Below are 26,740 nucleotides of genomic sequence, written 5' to 3'. Positions count from 1 at the left end.
TTGTATTTTTCCTAACTATACAAACTTGAGGTCATTTACATTAGATATTTTGCCCACCTCATGCCACCCCTCAATCTGAACGTGGACCGAAAGGCAAACTGGAATGTTTACATCCAGGCAGATGGGTATTCTCGCCTACCTGGCGGTAGTTACTGCCTAACCACTTTGCTCAAGAGTTTAACGGCCGTCTCCAGGCTACGATGAAAGTAATTCCTAATGTAAAGGACCTCAGGTTTGTATAGTTAGGAAAAATACAGTTTACTTTCAAAAATTGTGATTTTATATAGTACTATAGTTGTAAAACCAAAATTATTTTAGGTCTTGTATTTCTTAATACATGAAAAATTGGAACTTTTTAGGTATTAGTTATGAATTACTGTACATGTGTAGTGGAAGGTTTTTATTTTGTTAATATTTTTGTAGTTATGTAATTTCTGTATTGTTAATATAATGTACTGTAGACATGTAAATGTTATTTAAAATACTGTAACATATTTTTCACTTATAGGGAGCTTCCAGAGCTAAGCCGTCATTTCATATTAAGGGTGTTTTTTGTGCTCAAACCAATCCAACATGTGACAGTTGCTTCGTGGATTCCACCTCATGAACCTGGCAAGTATGTATTGTATCAAGGCATCATGAAATTTTTTCTTATCTTTAGGAAATATGAACTAATTGGGAAATAAAAGATTTTACATAAGTAACTTAGCAAGTAATTATATTGCTATTTAGTTCCCATTTCTCGCAATAGCTTAAGTCTTAAAAATTTCGCAGTGGCCCTCATATTGTTTTGGTGTAGGTGACAGACCCCACCCACTTTCAGGGAAGAATAGGTACAACCGGCTCAGGTATTCAATTCGTTCCTGCCGCTCGTCAACTGAACATTGGTTGCTGGGTTGCTTTTGTTTTGATTTGTTTTCACCAGTTGTTTATGGACATTGCTGAATTTGATGAAGTAGATCGTAGTTTTTGGTAGTGCAAATCAGCTTTTTCCTTAATTGTGACTGAATATGTCTGACTTAAGTGCTCATAGTATAGGTATTGCAGCAAGGGCTGCAAGACAAGACTGACATCTGCTGAGTATGACACTCATACTATCTGCATCTCTTGTAGAGGGCAAAATTTTTCTCCTGACATTGACTGTGACGAGTGTAAGGAGTGGGGTCAGGGGAAATGGAAGATTTTAAATTCTCATTTAGCGAGACTTCAAAGAGACGGAGAGGGAAAGTTGGCTGCTAAAGCCGAGGTTAGGTTGCAGCATTCTCCAGAGATGTCTGCCCTTTCGACTCCTATGACAGCCTTTTTCCCTTATTCCAAGTCCTCTATCTGTACCTATAACTCCTTTACCTGGTTCCCTACCTTCTGAACCCAGTGCCTTAGCCAACCTTGAAGCCCAAGTGGATAAGAAGTTTTGTGTTATGGTAGATACAGTAACCCATTGCGCGCTTCTGTTAAGATCTTGATGAATCAGTTAGGTGCAAAAAGTATTAGTATAAGTGCCGTGTCAGTGGAGGAGGTGGCTACTCATCCTGCTGACACTCCTAGACCTAGGTCCCTGCCAAACTCCCCTAAACCTGGAGGAGGTAAACCGAACGTCCAAGGGAGGTCGGTGGGGTTTGCCCATGGGTAGCTGTCCCCTCAGTTCAGCCTGTTGTTGGTCCCAGATATCGACAGACAGCCACTGGAAAGGAATCTTACAGATCTAAACTCTGTCCCTGTCAGACTCCCCTAAACCTGGGAGGGGGCATACTGTTGGTCCATGGGTGTCTGTAGGGACTTTTGCCTCTGGATAGTTTCTCCTCAGTCGATCTTGCTGTCCACAGTTTTTGATGAATAGCCATTGAAAAGTCTTACGAGTATATGTGCATGCCGTATTGGCGAGGGACCCCGATTCCGACGTGGGCAAGAGGCGCAGTCATACTGTTGTAAAAGTCAGCAGTTCCCAAGCGCAATCCTCTGCTTACGTTTAAGCGTTCCAGAGATCTAGGACAGATTTCTGAACCTTTATGCAGCTCCTGGGACCAGGAAGAAGTCCTGATGTCTCCCAAGTTGCGTGTACCGTAACCCTCATTTAAGAAGAGTGCCGATCGGCCAGTATCAGCCAAGCGCCCAGTGGGGGTGTGTTCAGCGTCGCCCAAGTGCCCAGTGAGGGGAGGCAGTATTATGACTGATTGCATGTCTAGCACCAGGCGTTCTGCTGGTGTCAAGAGGACAGTTGGTGATACTGCTGTTCACTTCGAACGTTCAATAGCAGTCGAACACCCAGTGATGTATGTTGATGCAGTGGATTACGAGCGCCCAAGTGGAGGTGCGAATGCTTTCCGAGCTGAGCTCTCCAACCACCTTTTCGCGTCTGATCGTTGTATGTGGGCAATCACTCGTCTGGAGCCTGGCAGTTGGCTGGCATCAAGCAGCCAGTTGGTGGTACTACAGTGCTTTTCAAACGTTTCGAACGTTCGATAGCAGTCGAACGTCCAGTGGATGTTGAACACCTGAAGTGAGCGGGCTGTCTGAGCTGAGCACTCCGACCATTGTTTGGCACCAGGTCGTCATATGTCTCTTGTGAAGCCTCACCGGGCTCAGTTGCCACACTCACCACCTCGTTTGACGCCACATCCTGACAAGCATTTAACATCTCATACCACTACTGCTGATCGTCCAACGCAGCCAGCTTTGACTAGTGTCAGTGTTCCGGTGGCACAAGACTCCTCTCTGGAACCGATTATCATCGTCTCGATAACATCTTGAGCCTTTTAAGGAAGCCTTCGACTACAGTGCAAGAACAAAAGGACCTAGCTTCTTCTTCGACCTTGTCCTTCAGCCAAGATAGGCTTTTCGTCTATGGAGTTGGATCATTTAGTGAAAGACTTATTCAAAGTCTTTGAATCATTCTGCTTTCTTGATTGGACAGTGGGAGCTTTGACAAAGAAGACTGAAGATTGCACAGCTCTACCGGACAATTTTACTGCAGACTGGCTAGGAGTTTTATTCTGTGCAAATAAGGCAGTTTGTGATGGATTGCAAGAATTAGCTACTCTCTTTGCCTTAGGGCGCATTGAAGAAGAGGGAGCTGGGGTATTCGTTTGTCACTAGAGTAGTCACTCCTTCTCAGAAATCATCTCTGTTCTTTGCCCCATTGGATCGAGATAGTCTGTTTCCCAGGGCTACTTTGGAGCATGTAGCTTCGGAGCTTCAGAAGACTCCCCAGGACTGGCTAACGCAGTCTGCTAAATGCCCAAAGCAGCCAGTTCGGACCCTGCAACACCTGTTAGCGTAAGGGTGGCCTCTCCTCGGCAATAGCGGCCTTTTCATGGCAGCAGAACAAGGTATCAATCCCGACCACGTACCAATCCCTGTGCGGTACGCACTGTCATCAAATCATATACCAGACCCTCCTCTAGCAAGTGAGGATCCAGTCCTCTGTGTGCTGGTGGGAGGAATACTTCTCCATTTTTGGAGGAAATGGGAAGTCAGGAGTGCAGAACCATGGGTGATAGAAGTTTTGAGAGTGGGGTACTCAATCCCATTCAGTGCAAAGCCCTCATTGGCATCAGTGCCCATCACCTTGACAGCCTACTCCAGAAGCTCACAGAGGTTTTAGGCACTGTCAAAGGAGGTTACCTCTCTGCTCAAAAAGGGCCACAGAAGTTGTGAAAGACACGAACTTGAAGGAGTTTTACAACCGCATCTTCATCATACCCAAGTCATCGGGAGGGTGGAGACCTGTCCTGGACTTAAGTGCTCTGAATTTCTTCGTAAAGACAACGAAATTCAGGATGGAAACCAGTCAGTCAGTGCTGTCCTCCATTCATCAAGGGGATTGGATGGTTACGATAGACATGGAGGATGCATACTTTCATGTTCCAGTCCACCCAGAATCCAGAAAGTGCTTGAGATTCGTATTCCAGGGCTGGATCTACCAGTTTTGTGACCTCTGTTTCAGTCTTTCAATGGCCTGACAGGTCTTCACCAGGATTCTCGCCCCAGTAGCAAAGTGGCTACATTTAATGGGCATCAATATATACCTATATATCTAGGCGACTGGCTCCTACGCTCCCCATCGAGAAACCGTTGCACGGAGGACTTACAGAAGACTCTCTCCCTTGTCCAGGATCTGGGCCTTCTGATCAACTTTTCCAAGTCACAACTAGTCCCGACTCAGTCGATCGTCTATTTAGGGATGTTGATAGACTCTCAAAGTTTTCGGGCTTTTCCGTCAAAAAAAGAATTCTTTCCTGCCTGCAGACGATTTAGAAATTTCTCATGCTTCCTTCCTGCTCAGCCAAAGAGTGGATGAGCCTCTTGGGCACTCTTTCATCCTTCGAGAAGTTTATGCTGTTAGGGAGACTGTACTCTGAGACCCCTGCAGTTCTTCCTAAACGCCAGCTGGCGCAGGAAGACGTCTCCTGACTCATTTGTCTTCCCCATTAGTCCCAAATTCAAAAAGGACCTTTGGGGGTGGGTGGGAGAAGAGAGATTCCTGGTAGGGAAGTCTTTATTCCCTCTGAACCCAAACCTAACCTTGTTTTCAGACACTTCAGACCTGGGATGGGGAGCTCATTTACAGGACTTGAAAGTTGCAGGGACGTGGTCGCAAGAAGAAAGATTGCTCCACATCAATGTAAAGGAGCTGAAAGCGATAGACCTGGCTCTCCAGCATTTTGCTTCGGTGACACACAACAAAATAATTGAAGTCCACTCAGACAACATGACAGCGCTGGCCTACATAAGGAAACAAGGAGGCATGCACTCTTTCTCTCTTTGACAGGCGGCCAGAGATCTTCTCATTTGGGCCCAGAACAACTGTACTTGGATCATCACCCGCTTCATTCAGGGCAAGATGAACGTTCTTGCAGACGTTGAAGAATCATCGTCTTCCCCTGTATTGCTCATCAGTTCCGGACCTTCTGGCTTGGGCAACAGATGCAATGCTCCAGGAATGTTCCAACCTGAACATATATGCCTTCCCACCATTCAGTATGGTGAGAGAAGTCATCAACAAGTTTCAACCTCACAGCAACTCGTTGATGATGCTAGTGGCCCCGTTTTGCCGCAAAGGGAATGGTTCCCAGACCTTCTCAGTGTCTTAGTGGAATTCTCAAGACTTCTTCCACAGCATCGAAGTTTTCTCAAACAACCTCATTTCCTCCACTATCGTCAAGGTTTGTCCACTCTCGCTCTGACAGGCTTCAGACTGTCAGGAAGCTTGTCAGAGCGAAAGGATTTTCAAAGGCAGCTATTGCCAACTGTAGACGATAATCTTCATCCAACGTCTACCAGACTAAGTGGTCAGTTTTTTCATGACTGGTGTCGTAGACATAGTATCTTGTCTTGTGAGACTACTTTAGCTCAAATAGCCAATTTTTTAATCTTCCTGAAGTCTTCTGGGGTAGCTACTTCGACTATTAAAGGCTGTAGATCCATGCTCATTTCTGTCTTTAGAGAACAGAGACATTGGGATCTTGCAACAAGTCAGGATCTTAGTGACTTGATTAAATCTTTCAATACTTCAAGGGAACACAGACTGCCTTCTATTCCTTGGAACCTAGACGTCGTGCTTCGTTGGCTCTCAGGGCCTCCCTTCAAGCCTCTTCATACATTTTCCTTGAGAGCCTTAACAAGGAAGACTCTTTTGGTTGCTCTAGCAACAGCCAAAGGAGTTAGTGGATTACAGGCCTTGGACAAGCAGGTTAGCTTTTCACAAGGTGATGCGGTCTGCATTTTTACCCTTGGGTTTCTTGTGAAGAACGAAATCCCAGCCAATCCTTGGCCCCGTTCATTCTTTATAAAGAACCTTACAGACATCCTGGGACTTACAGACCAGGAGAGAATTCTCTGTCCGGTCAGAGCCTTGAATTGTTATGAAGAGGACTAGGAGCATCAGAAGCCCCCCTCATAACCTCTGGTGTTCTGTAAAGAACATATCTCGTTCTACGTCCAAGAATGCGATATCCCTCTTTCGTAGAGAAATGATCTCTGAACCCCACAGGGGAATTCAGAAAGAGGCCCTACTTTTATTGAAAGTTAAAGCCCACGAAGCCCGGGCAGTCGCCCCTTCACTGGCTTTTAAACGCAATCTGTCACTGTCAGACTACAATCTACGTACTGGATGTGCAGATTTGTGTTTGTCTCATTATTTGCTTGATGTAGAAATCACTTATGAAAACTGCAGTAAATTAAGATCGTTATCCATGGCTGGCTTGGTACTGGGGGAGGAAGGGTAAGAGCATGTCTCCTATTTCTCTATCTCCTTGTCTTTAATTTAGATGATTGGGTTATGGGAGCCTGGGGGGACTAAGTACCCAGAGTACCCATCAGTCTTCTAACGGATGGGTTGGTGTTTTATGTAAGATGTAGGTAACAATATATTTGGTCAAATTTTTTTCTTGTACTGCGCACAGGGGAAGAGCATACCCTTTTGTACAAGGCCTTGTCAATCATTGGAGTACTCCTTGGCGGCAAAGCACCCACTAAGGACTGTTGCACCACTATAGGTTGATGATGACCACCAACCAGAGGCCATACCCATCTGCTGTAGCTCTTAACAGGTAAGATTACAACAAGCATTGTACAATGCTGGCTACCTGTCTATTTCAAATTCATCTCCATTACTGAGTGTTTTTGAGTAGTTAAGTGTCCATGTATCCCACCTCCTTTCTCTGTGGGATTCAGCAATGTAATTACTTGGTAAGTTACTTATATAAAAATGACATTTTTATAATAAAATAAAGTTTTATATATACTTACCAAGTAATTACATGATCGGAACTCTCCCACCTCCCCTCTAATGGACATTATACATGAACAAATTGAATACCTGAGCTGGTTGTACCTATTCATCCCTGAAAGTGGGCGGGATCTGTTACCTACACCAAAACAACATGAGCACTACCTTGAAATTTTTAAAACTTAAATTGCCACGAAAAGTAGGAACTAATAGCAATGTAATTACTTTGTAAGTATATATATAAAACTATTTTATTATAAAATGTCATATTAAATAAAAGTACATACAAATGTCATTAGTGCTTTATAACATTTCCATGCAGAGTTGCTCGTGGCACTTTTTATCAGTAGCAACATCATTAAAAGTCAGGATTATTCTAGTTGCAGTACTTTGTGGTATGATGCTTCTGTGTTTCTGTTATCTTTATTGTCTTCTGGCTAACTAGGTGGTGTTCCCACACAAATAAAAACCCTTGGTCCTTTACATATGGGGAATACTTTCGCCGGAGCTGAACTGGCCGCTAAAGACTTACAAGGTATGTGTTGGTATTGCTACCAGCTAGGCATGTGGTTGGTAACAGTGGGAAGCCCATGGTACCAACCACCCAGCTTCACGCATTCACTTTACTTTCCGGCCTCGTCTGAAGCGGACATGTTTTCCTGACTCTCTGCTTGGACTTTCCTGGATGCTAAAGCTTCAACCCTTTCACAGTGTGTTTGTTCCTGTTTTCATTTTGGCTTGTTCCCCTGTATATCTGTGCATGTTTGTAATATGGATGATCTTTTACAAACCCATGACTTGGATAAGCCTGTGTGCCGGATTTGCCCTGGCAAGGACAAGAAATGCGGCGCCTTGTGTTGTAGTGCGGATTCTGACCCCCACTCCCTTTGCTTAAAATGTCTCAAAGGGAGCAAGGACCCCCCTGATTGTACTGTTGATGACCCTTGTGATGAGTGTCGGCTTTGGTCCCCCGAGCAGTGGGATAGGTACTCTCCGGAGGCCCAGATACAAACGGAAGGAATCTAAGGCGTCGGAGGGGCTGTCTTCGACTCCGATAGTTGTTAATCCTTCTCAATCTTATCTGAGTCCCGATGGCCTTCCCTTACTGCCCCTGACGGAATCTATCTCCCTGTCCCCTGTGTCTATATCCGTGGTCACAGAGGAGGCAAGATCGGTCGACCTAGCCTACACTCCTCTCAGTTCTCCCCCCTCGCCCAGAGTTCCTGATCCCTGGGTTAGTGGGGAGCCCCTGCCCGCCTTTGTCTTCCTCAGGTTTGGTTTCTGTGCTGGGTTTGAGTCAGGTGTGAGAGTCGCTCGGGATGGTTGGCAACCCTGATCTGCCTTCGCTCCTTGAGCATATCAGCTCTGCTGGGTGGGCAGGAGTACTACTCTCTCCCCCCACCTACTCACACGGTGGATGCTCTCACGACCACCACCGTTACTGCTGTGCTGCCGAGGAGCATGGTAACTTCGGTGGGAACTCATCATGCATATGGTGCGGTTCCTACCCCTGCCATTTCAGTGTCGATGCTGGCCGGTCCGGTCTGTTCAGTTGTTCCACCACCTCCCGGCTACACTCTCACGCCTCCTGCCTCGCTTCCACTGTTACCCGCACCCTCTCCGGAACACCCAATGTTCCTTCGTCGCCTATTGTTCCTGTCAGCGGACACTCTCAGCACGAGTCACCTCGGCTAGTTGCTCCTGCTGCTGTCTCTGCTTGATAAAAAGAAGAAGAAGAAGAAGATGAAGCAAGCTCATCAACCATCCCCATCTTCGTCTTCCTCTTCGTCATTGTCGTCGTCATCCTCGTCTGCGTCTTTGTCTACCTCTTCCCCTCCCTCTTCTAAGTCCAATTGGGCTAGGAAGGGGAGGACGGTCCCTCCCCCCTTTAAGAAGACTCGTTCTTCTAAGGGGGTGCAGTCCTCCCCTTGAGGAAAGACTGCTGGTTCTCTCGCTGGGAAGGGCACCTCGGTACCCTCCTCAGACAGTTCGGGGGCTTTGTCCTCCCGGACTGGTTCCGTTTCGGCGTCTCCCAAGCATGTGTCACCGAAGGCACGGTCTCCTACAGGAGGCCTTGCGGTCTTGACTCCCGTTGCAAGTTCGAGCACAGAACGGGGGAAGGGGAAGAGCCTTCGGGCTTCTCCTCCACCCAAACCATCGCCCTTGCCCAAATCAAACAAAGGTTCGGCGGGGAGGGTGCCCAAGGACATCTCGTCCCCGAAGATGTCAGGAGGAACCATAAAGAGGTCCCCGCAGCTTTCTTCATCTGTTTCGATGCCAAAGAAGGTCAGAACACGCCCAGACGACAGGGACAGCAGCCTCCAATCAGCAATCCGCACTCCTGCGTTGATCTCCTCTGCATGCCCCATTGCAGAGGCCCATCCAGCGTCAGAGCGTGGATCGGCTGTGAGGAGACCGTCCCTTGATCGTCGTGACAGTCGCTCGCCCAGGCGAGTAAGTCCAACTAGGTCCTCTCATGATCCTCCACTGCGGGTTGGAGATTGTGAGGGGTCCATCGCCTCCACTGGGTATACCTGCGGACGCGATGGTAGTGTTTGCTCTGTCTCTCCCACCCCCTCAACTTCCTTGGGATTTTCTGGGAGGAAACAGGGGGTCGGTAGGATTGCTGGGGCTGAGGCCCTTGGGCGATTAACTTCAGGCGCGTCTGGCCCTCCCTTGCTCCAAGTGAGCAAGAGGTCATATGCTTCTGTTGTGTGAGGCAGAGAGTCGGGGTCTGTCTCGGGCTCTCCTGCGGGTGGGGCCTTTCCGGATGACCGTCTCTCGGAGGGTCCTCTTCTGAGAGATCTGGACACTCCGGAAATGCAGAGGGCTTTTGTAGAGGTCATTGCGCTGATCCGTCAGCACAGTGGTCTGGAGGAACCGCTTCCAGCTTCTTTGGAAGAACAATCGTCCAGGTTGGAGGAGTTCTACGCTTCCAAGAGGGAGCCCAAACCCTCTCTTGGTCTACCGTGGTCTCCCTTGGCGGACAGTGCCCTCAAGCAGGTGAACGACTTGGTCTCCGAACCATCGTCTTCACTTCGCTCGACTCGTTCCCCCAAGCTGTTACCTCCCCCTCTCCCGAGGCAGAAGAAGTACTACATTCCATCGGAAGGTGCACTGCAGCAGAAGATCGTGGAGCCAGGACTGACTCGTTTGGCGCCTGGTGCCACTTCGGCTCAGCTGACAGGAGAGCAGGCGCTTCTTTCGCAAGCTGAGCTGAACGTTTTGGACGGTACGGCTCTGTCTGCCCTCCAAGCGATCTCTTGGCTTGACAACTGGGACTTCACGTTGTCGAGAATTACATCTTCATCTGGTGCTCAGAGCGAAGACCCGACCTTCAGGAGTCTTTGCCAGTCTGGGGGGAAGGCTATCTCCTTTATAACCCACCAGACAGCAAACCTCTAGGCAAACCTGGTACTGAAGAGAAGGGATGCGGTGTTATCCCGGATCTTCAGATCAGTGGGCACTGAAGCTGCAGTTTCTCTGCACAGTGGACCCATTCTGGACTCCACCTCCCTCTTCCCCAGGGGAGAGGTGGATGCTGCAGTGGACAAGAGAAAGACCGACGAACGCGACTGTCTTGTCCATCAGGCAGCGACAAAAGGTTTTGCGAAGCCCTCTTGTCCTGCGGCCCAGTCGGTGAACCAGGCTAGCACCCCAGCCCTGAAGAAATCTGGTGCTTCGATGGGCGCTCGGGGTAAAGTCCAGTCCTTTGCTTCTTTGCCTCCGTGGAAGGAACTGCAAAGTCCCCAAGAGGAAAGGTAAGGCAAAGGAGAAGAGGGAAGGGGCTCACTAGGGACGGCGAGCCCCCTCAGATGCTGCCGTCAATGGGGGTTTTCCTATCAAGCCATTGGGCAACGTGGCAGTGATACAGAGCAGAGACCTAGCTAGTGGATGTGCTCCGGGAGAGATATTCTCTACCCTTCAAGTTGCCGCCTCCCCTCACCAACACTCTGGTCCAGTTCCCATCTTATCTCCAAAACCCCCTGAAGAAACAGGCCCTTCTTCAGTAGGTCAAAACTGTGTTGAGCAAGGGAGACATCGAAGTTGTCGAGGATTGGTCACCGGGCTTCTACAGCAGGATCTTTCTCGTGGAGAAGCTTCCGGCGGCTGGAGGCCAGTGATCGACCTCTCTATCCTGAATCGTTTCGTTTGCCAGACATGGTTCAAGATGGAAACGGTATGGATGGTGCTGTCGGCCATCAGGGAGGGCGACTTCATGCTGACGGTCGATATGATGGATACATACATCCAAGTGCCAGTTCATCCATCGTCTCATCGGTACCTTCACTTTGTCCTCAACGGAGTGGTCTATCAATTCAAGGTTCTCTTTTTCGGACTGTCGACCGCTCCGCAGGTGTTCACGAGAGTGTTCACCCTCATTTCAGTTTGGGCCCATTCGTGCGGGATACGTCTACTGAGGTATCTTGACGATTTGTTGATCCTGGCAAGCTCCTGCTTGCAGTTGCTACAGGACAGAGATTGTTTCCTCGAGTTGTGTCACGAACTAGGCATCGCGATCAACTTCCAGAAGTCGGATCTCACCCCCAAACAGAGGACTCAGTATGTGGGCTTGCTGATCGACACAGCAGCAAGCAGTCTTTCCTTCTCAGGCTCAGATCAGCACGTTCAAGAAGGTGGCGAGGCAGTTCCTGATGCAACAGGACCAGCCAGCTCAACAGTGGCAAGTCGTGATCAGCCACCTGTCATCCTTGGAGAAACTCGTTCCACATGGTCGGCTCCACCTACGGTCTCTCCAGTGGAGACTGAGGGACTTCTGGGATCAGTCTCGGGAGCCCCAGTCAGTTCTCGTCCCCATCTCTCAGGAGGTGAGGGACAATCTCGCTTGGTGGTTGGACAACAGGAACCCCTGCATAGGGACACCTCTGTCTTCTCGCCCTCCGGACATGCTTCTCTTTTCAGACGCATCGAGGTGTGTGGGACCAACACGACAAGCACCTTCACATCAACGTCCTGGAGATGAAGGCACCATTCTTAAGTCTTCGGTGCTTCAGGTGTGTGGGACCAACACGACAAGCACCTTCACATCAATGTCCTGGAGATGAAGGCACCGTTCTTAAGTCTTTGGTGCTTCCGGGACCGTTTGATGGGACACTCAGTGGCATTGATGAGCGACAACACGACCGTAGTGGCGTACGTCAACAAGCAAGGGGGTCTTGTCTCCCAAGCTCTCCACGAGTTGACGCTGCAGGTGCACCAATGGGCAGTCGCCCACTCTGTGGAGCTGTCAGCCAGGTACATTCCAGGCAAGAGGAATGTCCTGACGGACATGCTCAGCCGTCGGGATCAGGTAGTGGGATCCAAGTGGTCCCTCCATCAGAGCGTGGCGGACAGGCTCTTCGACCTGTGGGGGTGTCCAGTAGTGGACCTGTTTGCCACCCGGTACAACAGGAAGCTTCCAACCTTCTTCTCTGTCGTACCGGACCCGTGGGCAGCTGCAGACGATGCCTTCCAACATTCGTGGGACAACCTCGAAGTGTATGCCTTTCCCCCGTTCTGTCTCCTTCGCCCAGTTCTCAATCGAGTTCTGGTGTCGACGAACCTTCGAATGATCCTGGTGGCCCCCAAGCGTCCAGAGGCCGCTTGTTATTCAGACCTGCTGGCTCTGCTCTCCGATGTTCCGAGAGAGCCTCCCCTCTGGCACGCACAACTTGCTTCGTCAGCCCCACATAGAACGGTACCACCAGGCCGTGGCCTCCCTGTCTCTTCTCGCCTGGAGGTTATCCACCATCTCTTGCAAGCGAGAGGCTTTTCTCGCCAGGCAGCAATAGAGATGGCAGGATGCCTCAGGAAGTCCTCAGCAGCGGTTTACCAGGGTAAGTGGGCCGTCTTCTGTGGTTGGTGTTGTAGATGAGGTTACTTTCCGGTCGGAGCCACTCTTCAGCAGGTAGCGGATTTCCTCGTCTATCTTCGTCGGGAGAAGCTCTTATCAGTTTCAGTGGTAAAAGGATACAGGGTGGCCTTAACCTTGGTCCTGAAGTTGAAAGGCATTGATATTTCGTCCTCCCTGGAGATATCTTTGCTGATGAAGAGCTTCAAACAGTCTTGCCCACCCAGGGAACTCAGGCCCCCTGAGTGGGACATCTCTCTCGTTTTGTGGAGCCTGACTCCTGTATGGGCATTAGGGCACTATCTGAAGAGAACACGGCACCTCAGGCCTGAGTGTCAGCGACTCTTCGTTAGCACCGGAACCTAAGAAGGAGGTGTCCAAGACCACAATCTCCTTCTGGCTTCGTGAGGTTATCAAGAAAGCGTATGCAACAGCTGGAGAGAACAACACCAGCACCCTACACCATTTTGCCATCTTTAGCATTCAAGAAGAACCTGTTGGTTCAGCAGGTAATGAAGGCGGGGGTGTGGTCACACCAGACCACATTCACCTCTTTTTACCTAAGGGACATTGCCCATCAGTCCTTGGATACCTTCTCCTTGGGGCCAGTGGTGGCTGCTCAATAAGCTGTGTAACTTACCCAGCTCCTGTATAGGACAGAGTTGCATCTCGTCTGTTGTACGTGCATGATTGGGCGTGAAAGGTGAGTGACTGGCTCTCTGTTCCCTCCTATCATCCAACTTTTACCCTCAGCAGAGAGTTTAGGCTGTACAAGCTGAACCAGACACCTGACGCAGGTGAGTTTCATTACTTGAGTATCCTAATCTTTGTTGCCTTCCAGGTACACATTAGATTTAATGTCCCCTCTTTCCCCTGCAAGGCAGGGAAGGGGTTGCAGGCTTATTACCAAACCCATTCTTTATGTTGGTCCTTAGTCCCCGACGTTTCCCAATCACCCCTTATGTGGCTGGGAAGGGTTCTCTCTGGCTTTCACCTCGCTGTGTGCTTGTTTACCTACCGTAACTGTGTCACAGCAAGGATGGTCTAGTAGACTGGTCCGTAACCACAGTTCTCACAACAGTGATCACGGTCCAGTGGCCATGTCCTCCTGGCTCTTACCCCAGGAGAACACAAGGTGCGGTTGAACTTCAGTCATTCAGAGACCTCCACTCAGATTCCTCCCACCGAATCTTGAGTTCCTATATGTAAAGGACCAAGGGTTTGTATCTGTGTAGGAACAAATCACATTTTTAAAAGTAAAATGCATTTTTCCTAACATACAAACCCGAGGTCCTTTACTCAGGTTACCCACCTCAGCCTCCCCACAATCTGCCCTAGACCAGAAAGTAAAGTGAATGCGTGAAGCTGGGCGGTTGGTACCGTGGGTTTCCCACTGTTACCAACCACATGTCCAGCTGGTAGTAATACCAACACATGCCTTGTAAGTATTTAGCGGCCAGTATTCCCCATATGTAAAGGATCTCAGGTTTGTATGTTAGGAAAAATGCATTTTACTTTTTAAAAATGCAATTTTGGCAATAGTAAAAAAACAACTTCATGTCTTGGTTAACATTACCAATCAGTGATGCTGTAGGTGAGTCATACCCCATTTTAACTGCTGCTACTTTTCTTATGACTAATTAAGCATTATCTATGGCTCTGACCAGACAAACTTGATAGCATTAGTGAAAATAGTAGTTATTTGGAATATATTAGGTGTGTATAAGTTTTTATTATGGTACTTATCTGTTATACAGAGATGTTGGAGATATTGTTTTGCTGCATCGACAAAGTGTGCAAGTGTTGATGGATATGTGCATATGGCAAGAGGTGAAGGATGAACTTGGAAATGCAGCCATACAACTCAACAAAACTTTCAGAGAGAATTTTAAGATTGCAAGTCTTGGAGGGTAAGAGTATGATTAGGTTTCCTTTTGTGTCTTTTTCACTGTTTATTCTTACAAATACAGTATAGGAATAGTGAATACTATATTCAGTACTGTACATAGTTTAAGGATAGGTAGCCCCTCATTATAGGAGAGCGTACCATCCCACATGCTATAATGTGATGAACCACAGTTGTTTCTTCAGGTTCTAAAATAAAAACAAAAAACAAATAGAATGGAACTGGACTGACTGGCAGCAGTCGTGACAAACCATGGAGGAATGAGCGAAATAAAACCAGTGAAGCACCTTACAACTAATTTATTATAATAAAGTTATGCACATTATGTACAAATGAGCCGAGGTTTGGCATATAAGAAATCACATAATTAATTAACAGAGTCAGAATCAAAAACAAATGTAGCTAAAACTGAATTACTTTACCAGAAACCAGTAACATCAATAACAATGAACAAACATGGTAATCATCGCATTAACTCAGTCAACAATAAAATACAAATCAACAAACACTTCAGCTACATCACATAACCAAGCAGTTACATTACAAATAAACAACAGGGAGCATAAATAGGAAAGCACAGCTTAAAACATAATTAACAACAATCAAGCAGCATAAACATACTCAAACAGTATTAAAAAACACACTAACTCAGGATAGCACAATATAAAAAAACAGGCTATCTCCATAGAGACTTCGAGACAGACCCAGCTGTTGAAGAGGATGAAGATACTCAGACGAACTCCGTGAAATCATCGAAGGAGCCAGTGACTGCAAACAGGAACACATCCAACACACAGATGGTCACGGCAGAAATGTCGAGACAGCCAATCTGCTGTCAAACAGGAACCAATTCCACAGATGACTACGATTTAGTCATCAACCATCCTCTGCTACCACAGCCAACAGGTAAAATGATACCTGCTGCAAAAATAAGGACTCCTTGCTGCTATGCTGCTGAGACCTGACTCGCTGCCATACCAAGCCCGACTGCTGCAGTCAATACGAAGGCGACAAACATCAACTTCACACACACAAAAACAAATACCACCGGTAAGGAGACAACACCCACAACAAGGGAACAATCTGCGAATGATAGTTCTAAAAAAAAAACCTCTAAACCTCACAAGAATCATTCATTTCTTGACCTGATTATCTGCAGTGTTTTTCACTGAACTCCCTTTTCTTTCAACTCTGTTCATACACCATACAGAAATTTTGATTATGCCTTGTTGGCGGGAATTGCATGGTATTAGCTGATCAGTGAACTATCAGATGGTTTAAAGAAGTCAGTGCATGGTCCAGTGGAAAGGGCATCCCAGTGCCTCTACCTTTCCGTGGTCTCAAGAAAAGGATAAAGTGATGGGAGAAGAGTGGCTTTAACCATGTGGGAAATGGCTGAGCAGCCACATAAAGGATGAAAGTTCATAAATGGGCAAAATGGAAATTGTAATATAGCTACCAAGTAGTCAAGGGAAAGAAGGCAGTAATCTACTGTATTCAGTCTGAGGACTGATTGCCACAGAGATGTGGGAGGAGTTGCTGAGAGTGGAAGAACTAACTCTGTGCTCCACACACCACTGACTGCTTAGTTTGTGACAAAGAGATGGAAAACCATTTACACTGGGAAAAGAAAGGATTAAGAGAAGCAGTAGGGTAGGGCCATTGATCAAACAAATGTCTCTTGATCCAATCCTGTAGTTAGGTTATAAAGTACAGTGTAGGCCACTTATGGTGTTCAATAGCCTTCAGTTTTTCATTTATACATAGTTTCTGGAGCCTTGTATTTGTGAGGTTTAATTTTCCTCTCACTGAGATGGCTACTTGTTCCAACGTGATACACAAACCCTTGGTCCTTTACATTAGGAATTACTTTCAGCGTAGGCTGGAAACGGCTGCTAAACTCTTGAGCAAGGTGGTTGTGCAGTAACTGCTGCCAGGTATGCTGGAATACCCGCCTGCCCAGATGTAAACATTCCAGTTCGCTTTTGGCCGTCATGCGTTGCAGACACGGTTTCGGATCTCCTTACCTGACTTTCGTTAAGCTCTTATTATCCTGGTGGGATCTTAATGTATTTTTATGTGTATATTACGTGTTTGATATTTATTATTACAAACCCACGATTTGTGATAACCTTACATAGCCATCGTTCCCCTGCACTGTGTCTTGGGTTGACGGCCAAGGGCTTATTTAAAGGAGCATAACCGAGTGGTAATGCTTCTCTCCAGTAGCCCTTTATTTAGATACTGAAGGCGTTCCCCTGTACAATTAGAAATATTAGATTGTGACATAACATCTTTGCTCCCTTACATTGATCGGGACGTAAGAGTTTGCTTCCCTTCTTGGGCTTCCGCCCTCCGTGTACAAGGACATGACTACTTCCTTCCTACATGTGCTGAGTGTTGTTTTCGCCGCCTGCACTTTGGGAGTTGTGGGGCGGGTGGGAGGTTGCGGGCGTCGTCTGTAAGATACGCCTCCACGGCACCCTTGGTGGCCTCCCCTCCATCCTTTTCTCTTAATGTAGGTTCTTCCTTTCTCTCCTTCGGTAGAGATCTCTCTCCTTCACCCTCTTTGCTTGCTTGTTGGGCGAAGACCGCGAGGGTGGTGGGGGCCACGTCGGGCAACCTCTTCTTGGGTACCTCCTCTTGCTGCGTAGGGCAATTCCCTTCGTAGCGAGAGGAGTTTCCCTCTCTAATCATCTTTGCTTTTTCTTTCAGGTTGACAGTGAGCATCGCAGACACAGCAGTAATTGGCTGGATATCTCAGGGGATATCTCGCATGAAGGAGTCCCGACATTCATTAGTGTTGCTTTGGGATCAACCACAATACCTGGCTGGGTGACATAATTCCATGTCAGGATCATTCCGACTCTGTTCCCGCCGATGTGGATCGATTGCTGTCGTTGCTGGCCTTCATGTGTGCCGTGGCAATGCCTCTGGCATATCTGTGATACATCTGCTCCTGCTGTTCCCTGTTTTACGCTCCTGTTAACTCGACAACAGTCTGTGGGCGGCTGTTCCTGGTCTCCTGTTGCAGCCACCCTGATCATTCCTGTCGCTGCTGGTGACTTTCATGTGACGTTCCTGGCCGATGCAGGAGCTCCTGCCTTCTGAACCGCTGCCGTAGCTCCTGCATCGGCTGTCCTGATCTTGCCTGCTGCTTCTCTTGGTGGTTGTGTCCGGGGCCGCTTCCATTGTGTTCCTGCCAGTTGCCCTGGAGGTTACAATGTCCGCCATCCTCTAGAAGATGTTGACATAAAGGCGAAGGAAGTCGCCCTGTGGATAGTGACGTTCCTGGCCATTGCAGTTGCTCCTGCCTTCCAAACCGCTGCCGTAGCTCCTGCATCAGCTGTCCTGATCATGCCTGCTGCTTCTCCTGCTGGTGGTGTCCTGGGCCGCTTCTGTTGTGTACCTGCCTGACTGCCCTGGAGGTTACCATGTTTCGTGTCCACCATCCTGTAGAAGATGTCGGAGTGGAGGTGAAGGAAGCCACCCTGTGGAAGTAGCCGCCGTCTCCTTCATCTTATCTTCGATTTCATCTTCTACTGCCTCTTCCCTTCCTCTCCCGAGGTCCAAGGGAGGTCCCGGGAATCGGACAGACTCCATCGGCCGAAGGAGAGGAAAGCTGCTTCTTCCCCTTGATGCCCTTGGACGTCTAGGGACTGCCTCATTCCGAGGAGGCAGTGGGTCTCTCGTTGGCCCTGCCCGACCTTCGGGTTAGGAAACTGATTCACATACCCCTGGGTTTTGTGTTTCAAGAGCCGCGGCGCACAGACCTCGGTTTGCAATCCCGTTCCCAGTCCTAGAGGTTCTGCCTCTAAGATGGGGGATGCTTCTGGCGCTCATTCACGAGCCGCTCAAAGTGCTCGAGATTCTATGGAATATCGAGCATCGTGATATGGTCTGGAGAGTATTTCCTCGACCCAGTTCGGGAGCAGTGCAAGAGAAAGGGCCGAGGCACTCAGGTGTCTCAGCTCTTCCTGCCAGCAGCACAAGAGCTCCCCGAGTGCTTGCCAGTGCTTGGTCGGGTTCCCATCCTAGTGTTTCAATCCTGTCGGTTCGAACACTGGAAGAAGCAGGGAAGAGATTCCCTTCGGGAGTCCTGCAGGACTTCTAAGGGACTGACTCTCTTCCAGGAGACAAGTTTCTCTCGTTGGCTCTTCCCACCCTCAGGCAGGAACAGATTCGCATTCTCCTGTGGGGTCTGGCATTTCGGGGGCAGCGAGAGCATGGCCTCAAGAGGCCACGCCCTCGTTGCCAGTCTTGGAAGTCTGCGTCTAAAACTGGTTCTTTGCCTGGCTTTCTCGATCTCTTAGGAAACTGAAAGCAGCTGCTCCCGATTTTTGGGAGTCTCGTGGGTAGCTCGAATTCTATGAATCACGAGCGCTTTCCTGACAAGAGGCACAGGACGAGAGAAAGTGCCGAGACACCCAGGTGTCTGGGTGCCGAGAAGCCAGGTGTCTCGATACTGCCTGCCAGCTGCTTCAGTTGCTCGGCCAGGTTTCATACTTGTGTCTTGAACCTTAGGGTTCAAGCATGCAGGATAGCAGACACAGAATTCTCCTTTGAACCTTCTTCTCAAGGGGCCTCGGCTTCGAAGGAGTTTAGAGTTCAGGAAACTAGCAATAGTTCACGGCAGACGCGTTCCGCCCTGCCCAGTTCCGATTGTGTTCATGCGATCGGCTTGGCTCCTGGTTGCGCTTACGAGACTGGCTCGCTCGGCTTGCTCGCCCTGCCCACCCCTTGGTTGCTCTTCTGAGACTGGCTCGGTTCAGCTTGGCTCGTCCCGCCTGCCTCCAGTCCACTGCATACCACCCAGTCTGGATTGCGTCCGCATGATTGACTCGGCTCAGCCCCACTCGGTTTTTTCCAAACCGGGTTCTCGGCTCTGTTCAAGTGAACTTTCTGCTCTTCCCAGGAAAGCGCTCTGCCACGGCACAAGCGCTCTTCTTCCCCTGTGTAGCAGTAATCTCCTTCGGTTGATTATCGCTCATGGTCCGCCTCCCCTGCTGGTCTTACTGGCAGGACAGGTAGGGGTACTCTTTCTCCTCATCTGTTCTCTTTTTCTCTTGGTTGTTCCAAGAGGCATGAGAAAGACAGAGAGAGCTCTTCGGAGTTCGGCTTCCTGGTGTGCTTTGGGTGTCGGTCCCCCGATTCTCTCGTAGTACAACCAGGTAGCAGAGGAGGGTTTCATGGGATCTGTCAAGATCTCCCTCCAAGGGCAGAGGTACAGGAGTTTCACGCTTCGGAAGCAGCGAGGGTCTTCCTCTTCAAGTTACGATCGCCCTCGTCTTTCAGAGAACTTTGCGCCGACGAATCAGTGCGAGGATCCCCGAGACAGGACCGCAATTCCCCCAGTGAGTAATCTTCATCACTCACAACCCTTGCAGTTCCCAAGAGGCCGAGGGTGTCGGGCCGCCATTGTCCTTGCTTCAGAGAGCGTTCCCGACCAGATGAACTCTTTTCTTTGGAGAAGTTCATTCAGGTTGAGACACCAAGCTTCTCTCCTGCCTTGACAGAATACGAATTCTTCTTGCCACGGAGGGTCTGGCCGACTGCAGTTCTGTGGGCAGTTCTGGTGCTAAGAAGAAGGACTTTGTCCCAATTCAGATCTCCAGTTTCTCTAGTCCTGAGTTGGCTCGACCCTTATGAACGAACCTTATTTGGTTCTGCCTTTCTCTTGCAGAGATTTGCCAGATACCTCGGTAATCAGGGTTCGTACCAGGGCAATGCCTTGTCTTTGGACAGTGGCCAAGACCTTTGGGTCTTAGTCATCTCAACTGGACCTCGAGTTCAAGCCAGCTCCCCCTCAACTCCTAAGAAGTCCCAGGCTTCGATTCCCATAAGGGAGGAGGGAAGAAGGGAAGAGAGAAAGAAGTATCGACCGGGAAGAAGTTCTCCTACTGCAGATTCCTGGATGAAATGATACTTATCAAGTCTCTGGAGCTGGCAGCGACATTGCCGAGACCTGGGAATGGATTCCTTCAGGAGAAGTATCTATTTCCCTTAGGTCTCAGCAATTCTTTTCATCCCACTTCCTCTCCCGTGCTCCTGATTCGGGAAATGCCAGCCTGGCTAGAGCTAATTGTCTCGGTATCCTGTCATCTTGCAGAAGCTTCCCATGGCGGGGAATGGAAGTCTGCTTCCATTCCTCCGTCCTTCTTTCCTCTTCGAAGTATGAGGAAGGAGTTAGGCTAATGCTTGATTGAAGGAACCTTCAAATATGCTTGCATATTCCCCTCACATCGTGTGTCTACTTACGGATTCACCGATCAAGGAATAGGCGCACACCTGTAAGACTTTGTCTTGAAGTTTTGGGACCGAGACCATTAGTACCTTCTCATCACCATCCTGGGCTCAAGGCAGCCTTCTGGCCTTTCGAGAGTTCAGGATAAGTTTTGCGACACAGTGGTTCGTTGAACAACAAACCACAATAGTGGCATTTGTCGACAAACAAGAGGGAATCATTTTTTCCTCTTGTTTCATTGTTTGCAGGTACATTTGCAGCTCAATTAACCAGATGCATTCCTGGTGGGGATGTGTTCTGGTTTGAGTGATCGGGACAGAACATGCTGCTCACTCTTTCTTCACGAAGATTCATGAGACTGCTTTCAACTGAGAAATCCCTACCGTCCTTCTGTTGCCTCCCTGCACACAAGTCAGTATGCTTTCCCAGTGGGGATGCATGACTGTCTTTTTGTTAAATTCGATATCGATGTTTTTTCCCTGTATTTGTCCTTTTCAGGGGTTCACAAACATTGCTCACCCTGAGTTACAGACAAATACTTGGCCTCATCTCGACCTGTTTGAGTGACCACTGGCTGGGTGTCATCCCTGTGTGTTCAGGAATGCCTTTTCTCGGGTCAGAGTATAGCCCTTCAAGTCTGCAACACTGTCCCACTGGACCTCTTCACTGTCTTCTCTTCTCGCAGAGTGAAGGTTGCTTCTTTCCCTTTCATTTGTGAAGAATGTAGGCCCTTGCGACGTGGTCTTCTATCTGAAGTAACCTTCTTCTTCTCAGTCAAGATTTAGCTACGGATGAGAAGCTTCTTCGGTCTTGCTGTCCCAGGGAACTGTTCCCTGGATGGCACGTGACTGTCATTTAGGGTTCCTTCCCATGCTGCACAAGCCCTTATGAGAGTCGTCGGATAGAGATGTGCCCTCATAGGACCATCTCTCATCTTGCTCCGGCTTTGGCGTAGAAGATGGAAAAACAGGTGAAGGGGATCAATACCTCGACTACTTCTCGGATGTCGTAGGTGGACTCCAAATCCTTCGGCATCTGTTGTCAGGTTTGAGTCGTCCTTGGTCCCCTCCTCCTTGGACTTTGTATCAATGATCCAGATCATTCGTTACTTTGTCCTTTGGGGAGCTGTGGTACTTTCTGAAAAGGCTCGACACTCCTAACCTGGATGTCGTCGATATTTTCGCTAGTACTCTCTCTTTCCCAAGGAAGAAGTGTCTAAGGACACATCTTCCCCCTGGCTTCGTGAAGCGATCAAAGGAGGTACTCGGCAGCTGACGACGACGATACCAGTACCTTCCACCAAAGAGCTCACGAAGCCGATGGCTTAGTCCATCCCTCGCATTCTGGAAGTTTCTGTCAGGCTGAAAGCAAGACATGGTCTCATAGACCACACTCTTCTCTTCCTATGGTCTTGCCCACAGGCCCTTGGAACCCTTTTTTCTTGTTCCTGTGGTGGCTGCTCAACAAGTTGTGTTTTCTTACCCGGCTCCTTCTAGAGGACTAGTAGCATCTCGCCTAAGGTGTTGGTTCTGGAAGTGAGAAGGATACCGAGAGTGACTGGCCTCTCCTCCTCCTTCCCCGTCCTTCTACCTCTGCTTCTTCGGGGATGAGAATAGGACTCGAACCAACACATGGCACCCATTTTATTTTTCTCCTAGAATCATAGAAGTAATTCCGCTCCTTCCTCTAGCAAGGGGAGAAAGGAGAGACTGGCAATAAGGGAACCATATCTCAGCTTTTCCTTAGTGCCTCCGACTCTAGAGCCTTCCAGCCTATTTCGTAGGAGTTACGTTTCCTCACTCATGCAAAAGGGTCCAGTATCTGACATTTGATCTTGCAGTTCCTACACTCCGATCAATATGTCAGAGGCTCAGGTACTCCTCCTCGCTCTTTCAACCAGGAGGAGTAGCCCAGGTGTGCAGAACTCCAGTCAGTTCAGGAGACTCATTCAGATTCCTCCCTCCAACCAGTGAGTCTTCCTAATGTAAAGGACCGAGGGTTTGTATATTGTGTCGGAACAAATCACAATTTTTGAAAGTAAATTGTGTTTTTCCTAACTATACAAACCTGAGGTCCTTTACATTACATATTGTGATCCACCTCATGCCACCCCTCAATCTGAACGTGGACCGAAAGGCAAACTGGAATGTTTACATCCGGGCAGGCGGGTATTCCCGCCTACCTAGCGGTAGTTACTGCCTAACCACCTTGCTCAAGAGTTTAATGGCCATTTCCAGCCTACGCTGAAAGTAATTCTTAATGTAAAGGACCTCAGGTTTGTATAGTTAGGAAAAATACAATTTACTTTCAAAAATTGTGATATTTCCTTCCTCTTCTTTTTTGGTCTCCCAGCTCATTCCATATGAATGTATGCTGATCAAGGTTATCAGAAGTAATAAAGTCACTATCATGCTGGGTAACCTTGTTTTTGAAGGGAAGACTGTATGTTAGCAAACATCAAAGTTGTTTTAAGTGTTTTAGATTCTCTCCTGTTATATGAAGTGGTCAGAAAATTTAACATGCTAATCTAGAACATACTATTTACTTTATTTTCTTGATTCAGTACTTCCTTTGAAAATATCTACATATTTCAGTTTGTGGATTGAGATAGAGCTCTGTTTTCAAATTGGTGCTGATAGAATTTTGGGTGTACATATACAGTAAGTAAAGATTGTTATGTGTATCATTTCACATGTGCTGATGTTATTTTCCTGTAGGGGGAAGCCTTGGACGATGTCAGCAACCTTAGAATCTGATCCTCATCAGCGTGACCTCGATTTTCTGGAAAAGTATGCAATGGATAGATGGGAAAGTGTCTTGCAATTTCTAGTTCAGCCTAGACAAGGAGCAACAGCTATATCTAGAGATGCTATGCGCACACTTCTTCATGCTGGGCTTATTGAAAGGTAATTATTACACTTTATTTTATCCTTAGTAAGGTTGGTTGCTCAGACAGATTTTTTTGTGGACAGCTAATCAGGATGCACCAATATAATAGGCAAACATAAATTAGTTCGTGTGATGTGTGATAAGTCACTGCTGAGTGATAGTCATTGTAATGTAAGTTTTCATAACTTCTTGTCAAGTTATCCAAGATAGCATGGCTGGAGCCATGCTTTCGAAGCCTGGTTCCTAAGTATCTCTGTTAATGACTAACTATAACCGTTTTCACTGTTACTGGCAGTAAAATTGTGTGCCACTCCCCAGTGGCTTAAGAGGCCAAAATTTGATTGATGTAATACAGTATGTCAAGAGGAACTGAACATACACGTACAGTATAGTAATTGGACAGTATTCTATACTGTGTAATTACTGTGGGTGACTTCAGTACCCATCCACAATCAAGATTTGGTGAAGAGCTTGTTCAGTTTTGCAGTAAATACAACTACAGTGTAGTTGATGTGCAGTTGCTGCAATAGTATACTTTCGCTTTGATGAGCAATGCCTTGATCAGTACTTGGTAGCTAGATCACATAGTTTGCCCCACATCTCTGATAGGTAGGTTTCAGTGGAGCCTAGTAAATCATGACTTAGTTGGCTCCAATGATGATGCATTGTGTTAATAGTAACTTGCCTTATCCAACACCTATGCCAGCTTTAAAAGAATAACACAATAAATTATGCTGTTCATAATAAAAGTTACTTTTATATTAAAACAGAAAGTTCTGTAAAGCATATACCCTTAGCACTTGAATCCTATTCAAGTGGAGATCATTTGTTTAAGAATTTGGAACACAGATTATTGGTATGTGCATATTATAATAGTATACAGTAATTACAGCCATATCATTATCAGTTTACTTTTTAACTGATGTTTTGGGCACTCATTTCTCCCTGAAGAGTTGTTGAGAGTTTTGAGTGTTCCTTTCATTAAGGGTAAAAATGGTGACATCAATAGTTTAAGTAATCATAGACCATTTTCTCTCTCAACAGTTTTGTCAAAGGCAGTTACAGTATTTATAAGTACAGTATTCAGCATTCTTGCATACTACAGATCATTAGTATGCATAGAGGGCAAAACAGGAAACTGACATGACCATAACTAGTCTGAAAAATGTAACTATTGAATATAGTAGATGTAGCACAACTGTGTACCCTTGCTTTATGGATATGTCGAAGGCATTTGACAAGACGTATTAAAATATTATTTGTCTAAATTAGTGCTAAAAAGAGATTTCCCAGCTTATATTGATGGTATTTTGCAATATTGGTATTTGACTCAAAAAACAGATGTAAAATGGGGTAGTGATATATCACAAGAATTTATTGTTACATGCAAAGTGAAATGGTCTTGTGTTATTTCTCCATCTTTTCAGTTTATTTATGGATGATTTATCTGAAAAGCTAAGTAACCACAAACTTTGCTGCATCCTAAGTAATGAGGTTGTCAACCACATAACCTATGCTGATGAAGTGTTTTGTCCATCATGGAGTGGTTTGCAGTGCCAGGTTGACGAGTGCTTTAAGTGCATAAATCTTGTGAAATTAAATGTTAATGCCCAAAAGCCTAATTGTGTAAGTTTTCAGCAGATATAAGAACAGTGAACTACTACAGAAACCTGTTAGCATTAATGGTAACTGCAACTGAATATGTACATAAAAATAAGTACTGTACTTGGTTTTGCCTCACCTCTAACAACAACAATGACAATCATGTTGCTTTAAAGCAAATATGTTACTACAGAATTTTCAGAATGGACAGTTTTTGTGAGTCCTTTTATTGTCTAGAAGGCTGTTTAACTTGACAATGCAGTCTAGCATTTCCCAATTTTGTTTTCAGCTAGATTTACCAACATTCATTGAAATAATGTAATGAAAAGTGATAACTTAATTTTGGAATCTGGACGGATTTAGCATATGCTCAATATTTTTAGCCATGTATTTTTATTGTACAACTGTATTTTTATCAACTTTCAGTGGGATTTTGGTATTTTTGCATTTTAGCTCTATGTATAAAATTCACTCTAGTATATTTTATGCAGAATAAATCATATATTATTGTTGTTATTGACCATTTGGTTGGTTGTAACATGAGCAAAAGGTATTTCTGAAGTATGGTTGGTAAAACATCTGGCAACCTTCTGTAGAACTCAGCGGGTTTATCCCAATGTTTTACTACCTTCTCATGTTTAGGGAATAAAGACTGCTTTAACAACAACTTTTTTTTTTTTTTTTTTTTTTTTTACAAAAATATGAATCCTGGTCAGTTACTGTCCATTATTGATGTGGAAGAGAAAAGAATTATACAGGCAGACCCCGGTTATCTGCAATCTGTTTTTACAGTGCTTGTCTAGCGACGAAAATCGGCAATTTTTGGCACCGAAAATCGCCGATTTCCATTTATCGATGCTGATAACTGGGTATTGGCGCCGATACATACCTAACAGAAGCACCAGTAACCATCGAAAAGGCCCCGAAAATCGCCGATTTTCGGTTATCGTCACGCCATCAGAACAGAACCCTGCTGATAACGGAGAACTGCCTGTATAAGGAAGATTGAGAAGACAATATAGAATTAACTCATACTATTTAACAGGACTTATTATTAATAATAATAGTAGTATTATTATTGTTATTTTATCTATACAGGCAGTCCCCGGTTATCGGCGGGGGTTCTGTTCCCAATGGTGTAACGATAACCAAAAATCGCTGATAACCAAAAATCGGCGATAACAGCGTTTATCAGCACCGATAACCGGGGATTGGTGTAAGTGGATCTTATTTTTCCTCCCCTAGGTGACAGTAGAGAAGACGTGACACAGCCACCTGCCCCCTGCAAACCAGTGGGGGAGTGGTAGGTAGGGAAATGGAAGGGTAGGGGAGATATCCACCCTCCTCTTGCAAACCTGTTTGTTTGCCTTGGGTGGAGGTGGGGTAGGTAGGGAATCGGGAGGGTAGGGGAGACAGCAGTGCCAGTTCCAGCACGCATAGCGCGCCAATGGGCTTATTAGGTAATAATAATGTAAAAACCCTTTTGAACACTGTCATGAAAAGTGATAACTTAATTTTGAA

The 26,740-nt window shown here is 46.8% G+C and overlaps 1 protein-coding gene across 6 annotated transcripts in view; it reads left to right on the top strand.

Annotated features, from left to right (window-relative positions):
- mrn (general transcription factor IIH subunit 4 marionette) overlaps positions 1-26,740 on the top strand; it is a 195,012-nt gene that overhangs the window by 132,242 nt on the left and 36,030 nt on the right. For 4 of the 6 annotated variants that reach the window (XM_067092430.1, XM_067092424.1, XM_067092416.1 and 1 more), the window contains 3 exons: positions 509-616; positions 14,336-14,488; positions 23,446-23,634. In XM_067092430.1, coding sequence (XP_066948531.1) covers positions 509-616; positions 14,336-14,488; positions 23,446-23,634 — 450 coding nt within the window. The remainder of the gene's footprint in view (positions 1-508; positions 617-14,335; positions 14,489-23,445; positions 23,635-26,740) is intronic. The other 2 variants (XM_067092446.1, XM_067092438.1) reach the window with 1 other exon arrangement.

Source organism: Macrobrachium rosenbergii, chromosome 4 (genome assembly GCF_040412425.1).
Source record: "Macrobrachium rosenbergii isolate ZJJX-2024 chromosome 4, ASM4041242v1, whole genome shotgun sequence".
Classification (NCBI taxonomy): Eukaryota; Metazoa; Arthropoda; class Malacostraca; order Decapoda; family Palaemonidae; genus Macrobrachium; species Macrobrachium rosenbergii.
This window is presented reverse-complemented; position numbering and strand designations above follow the sequence as displayed.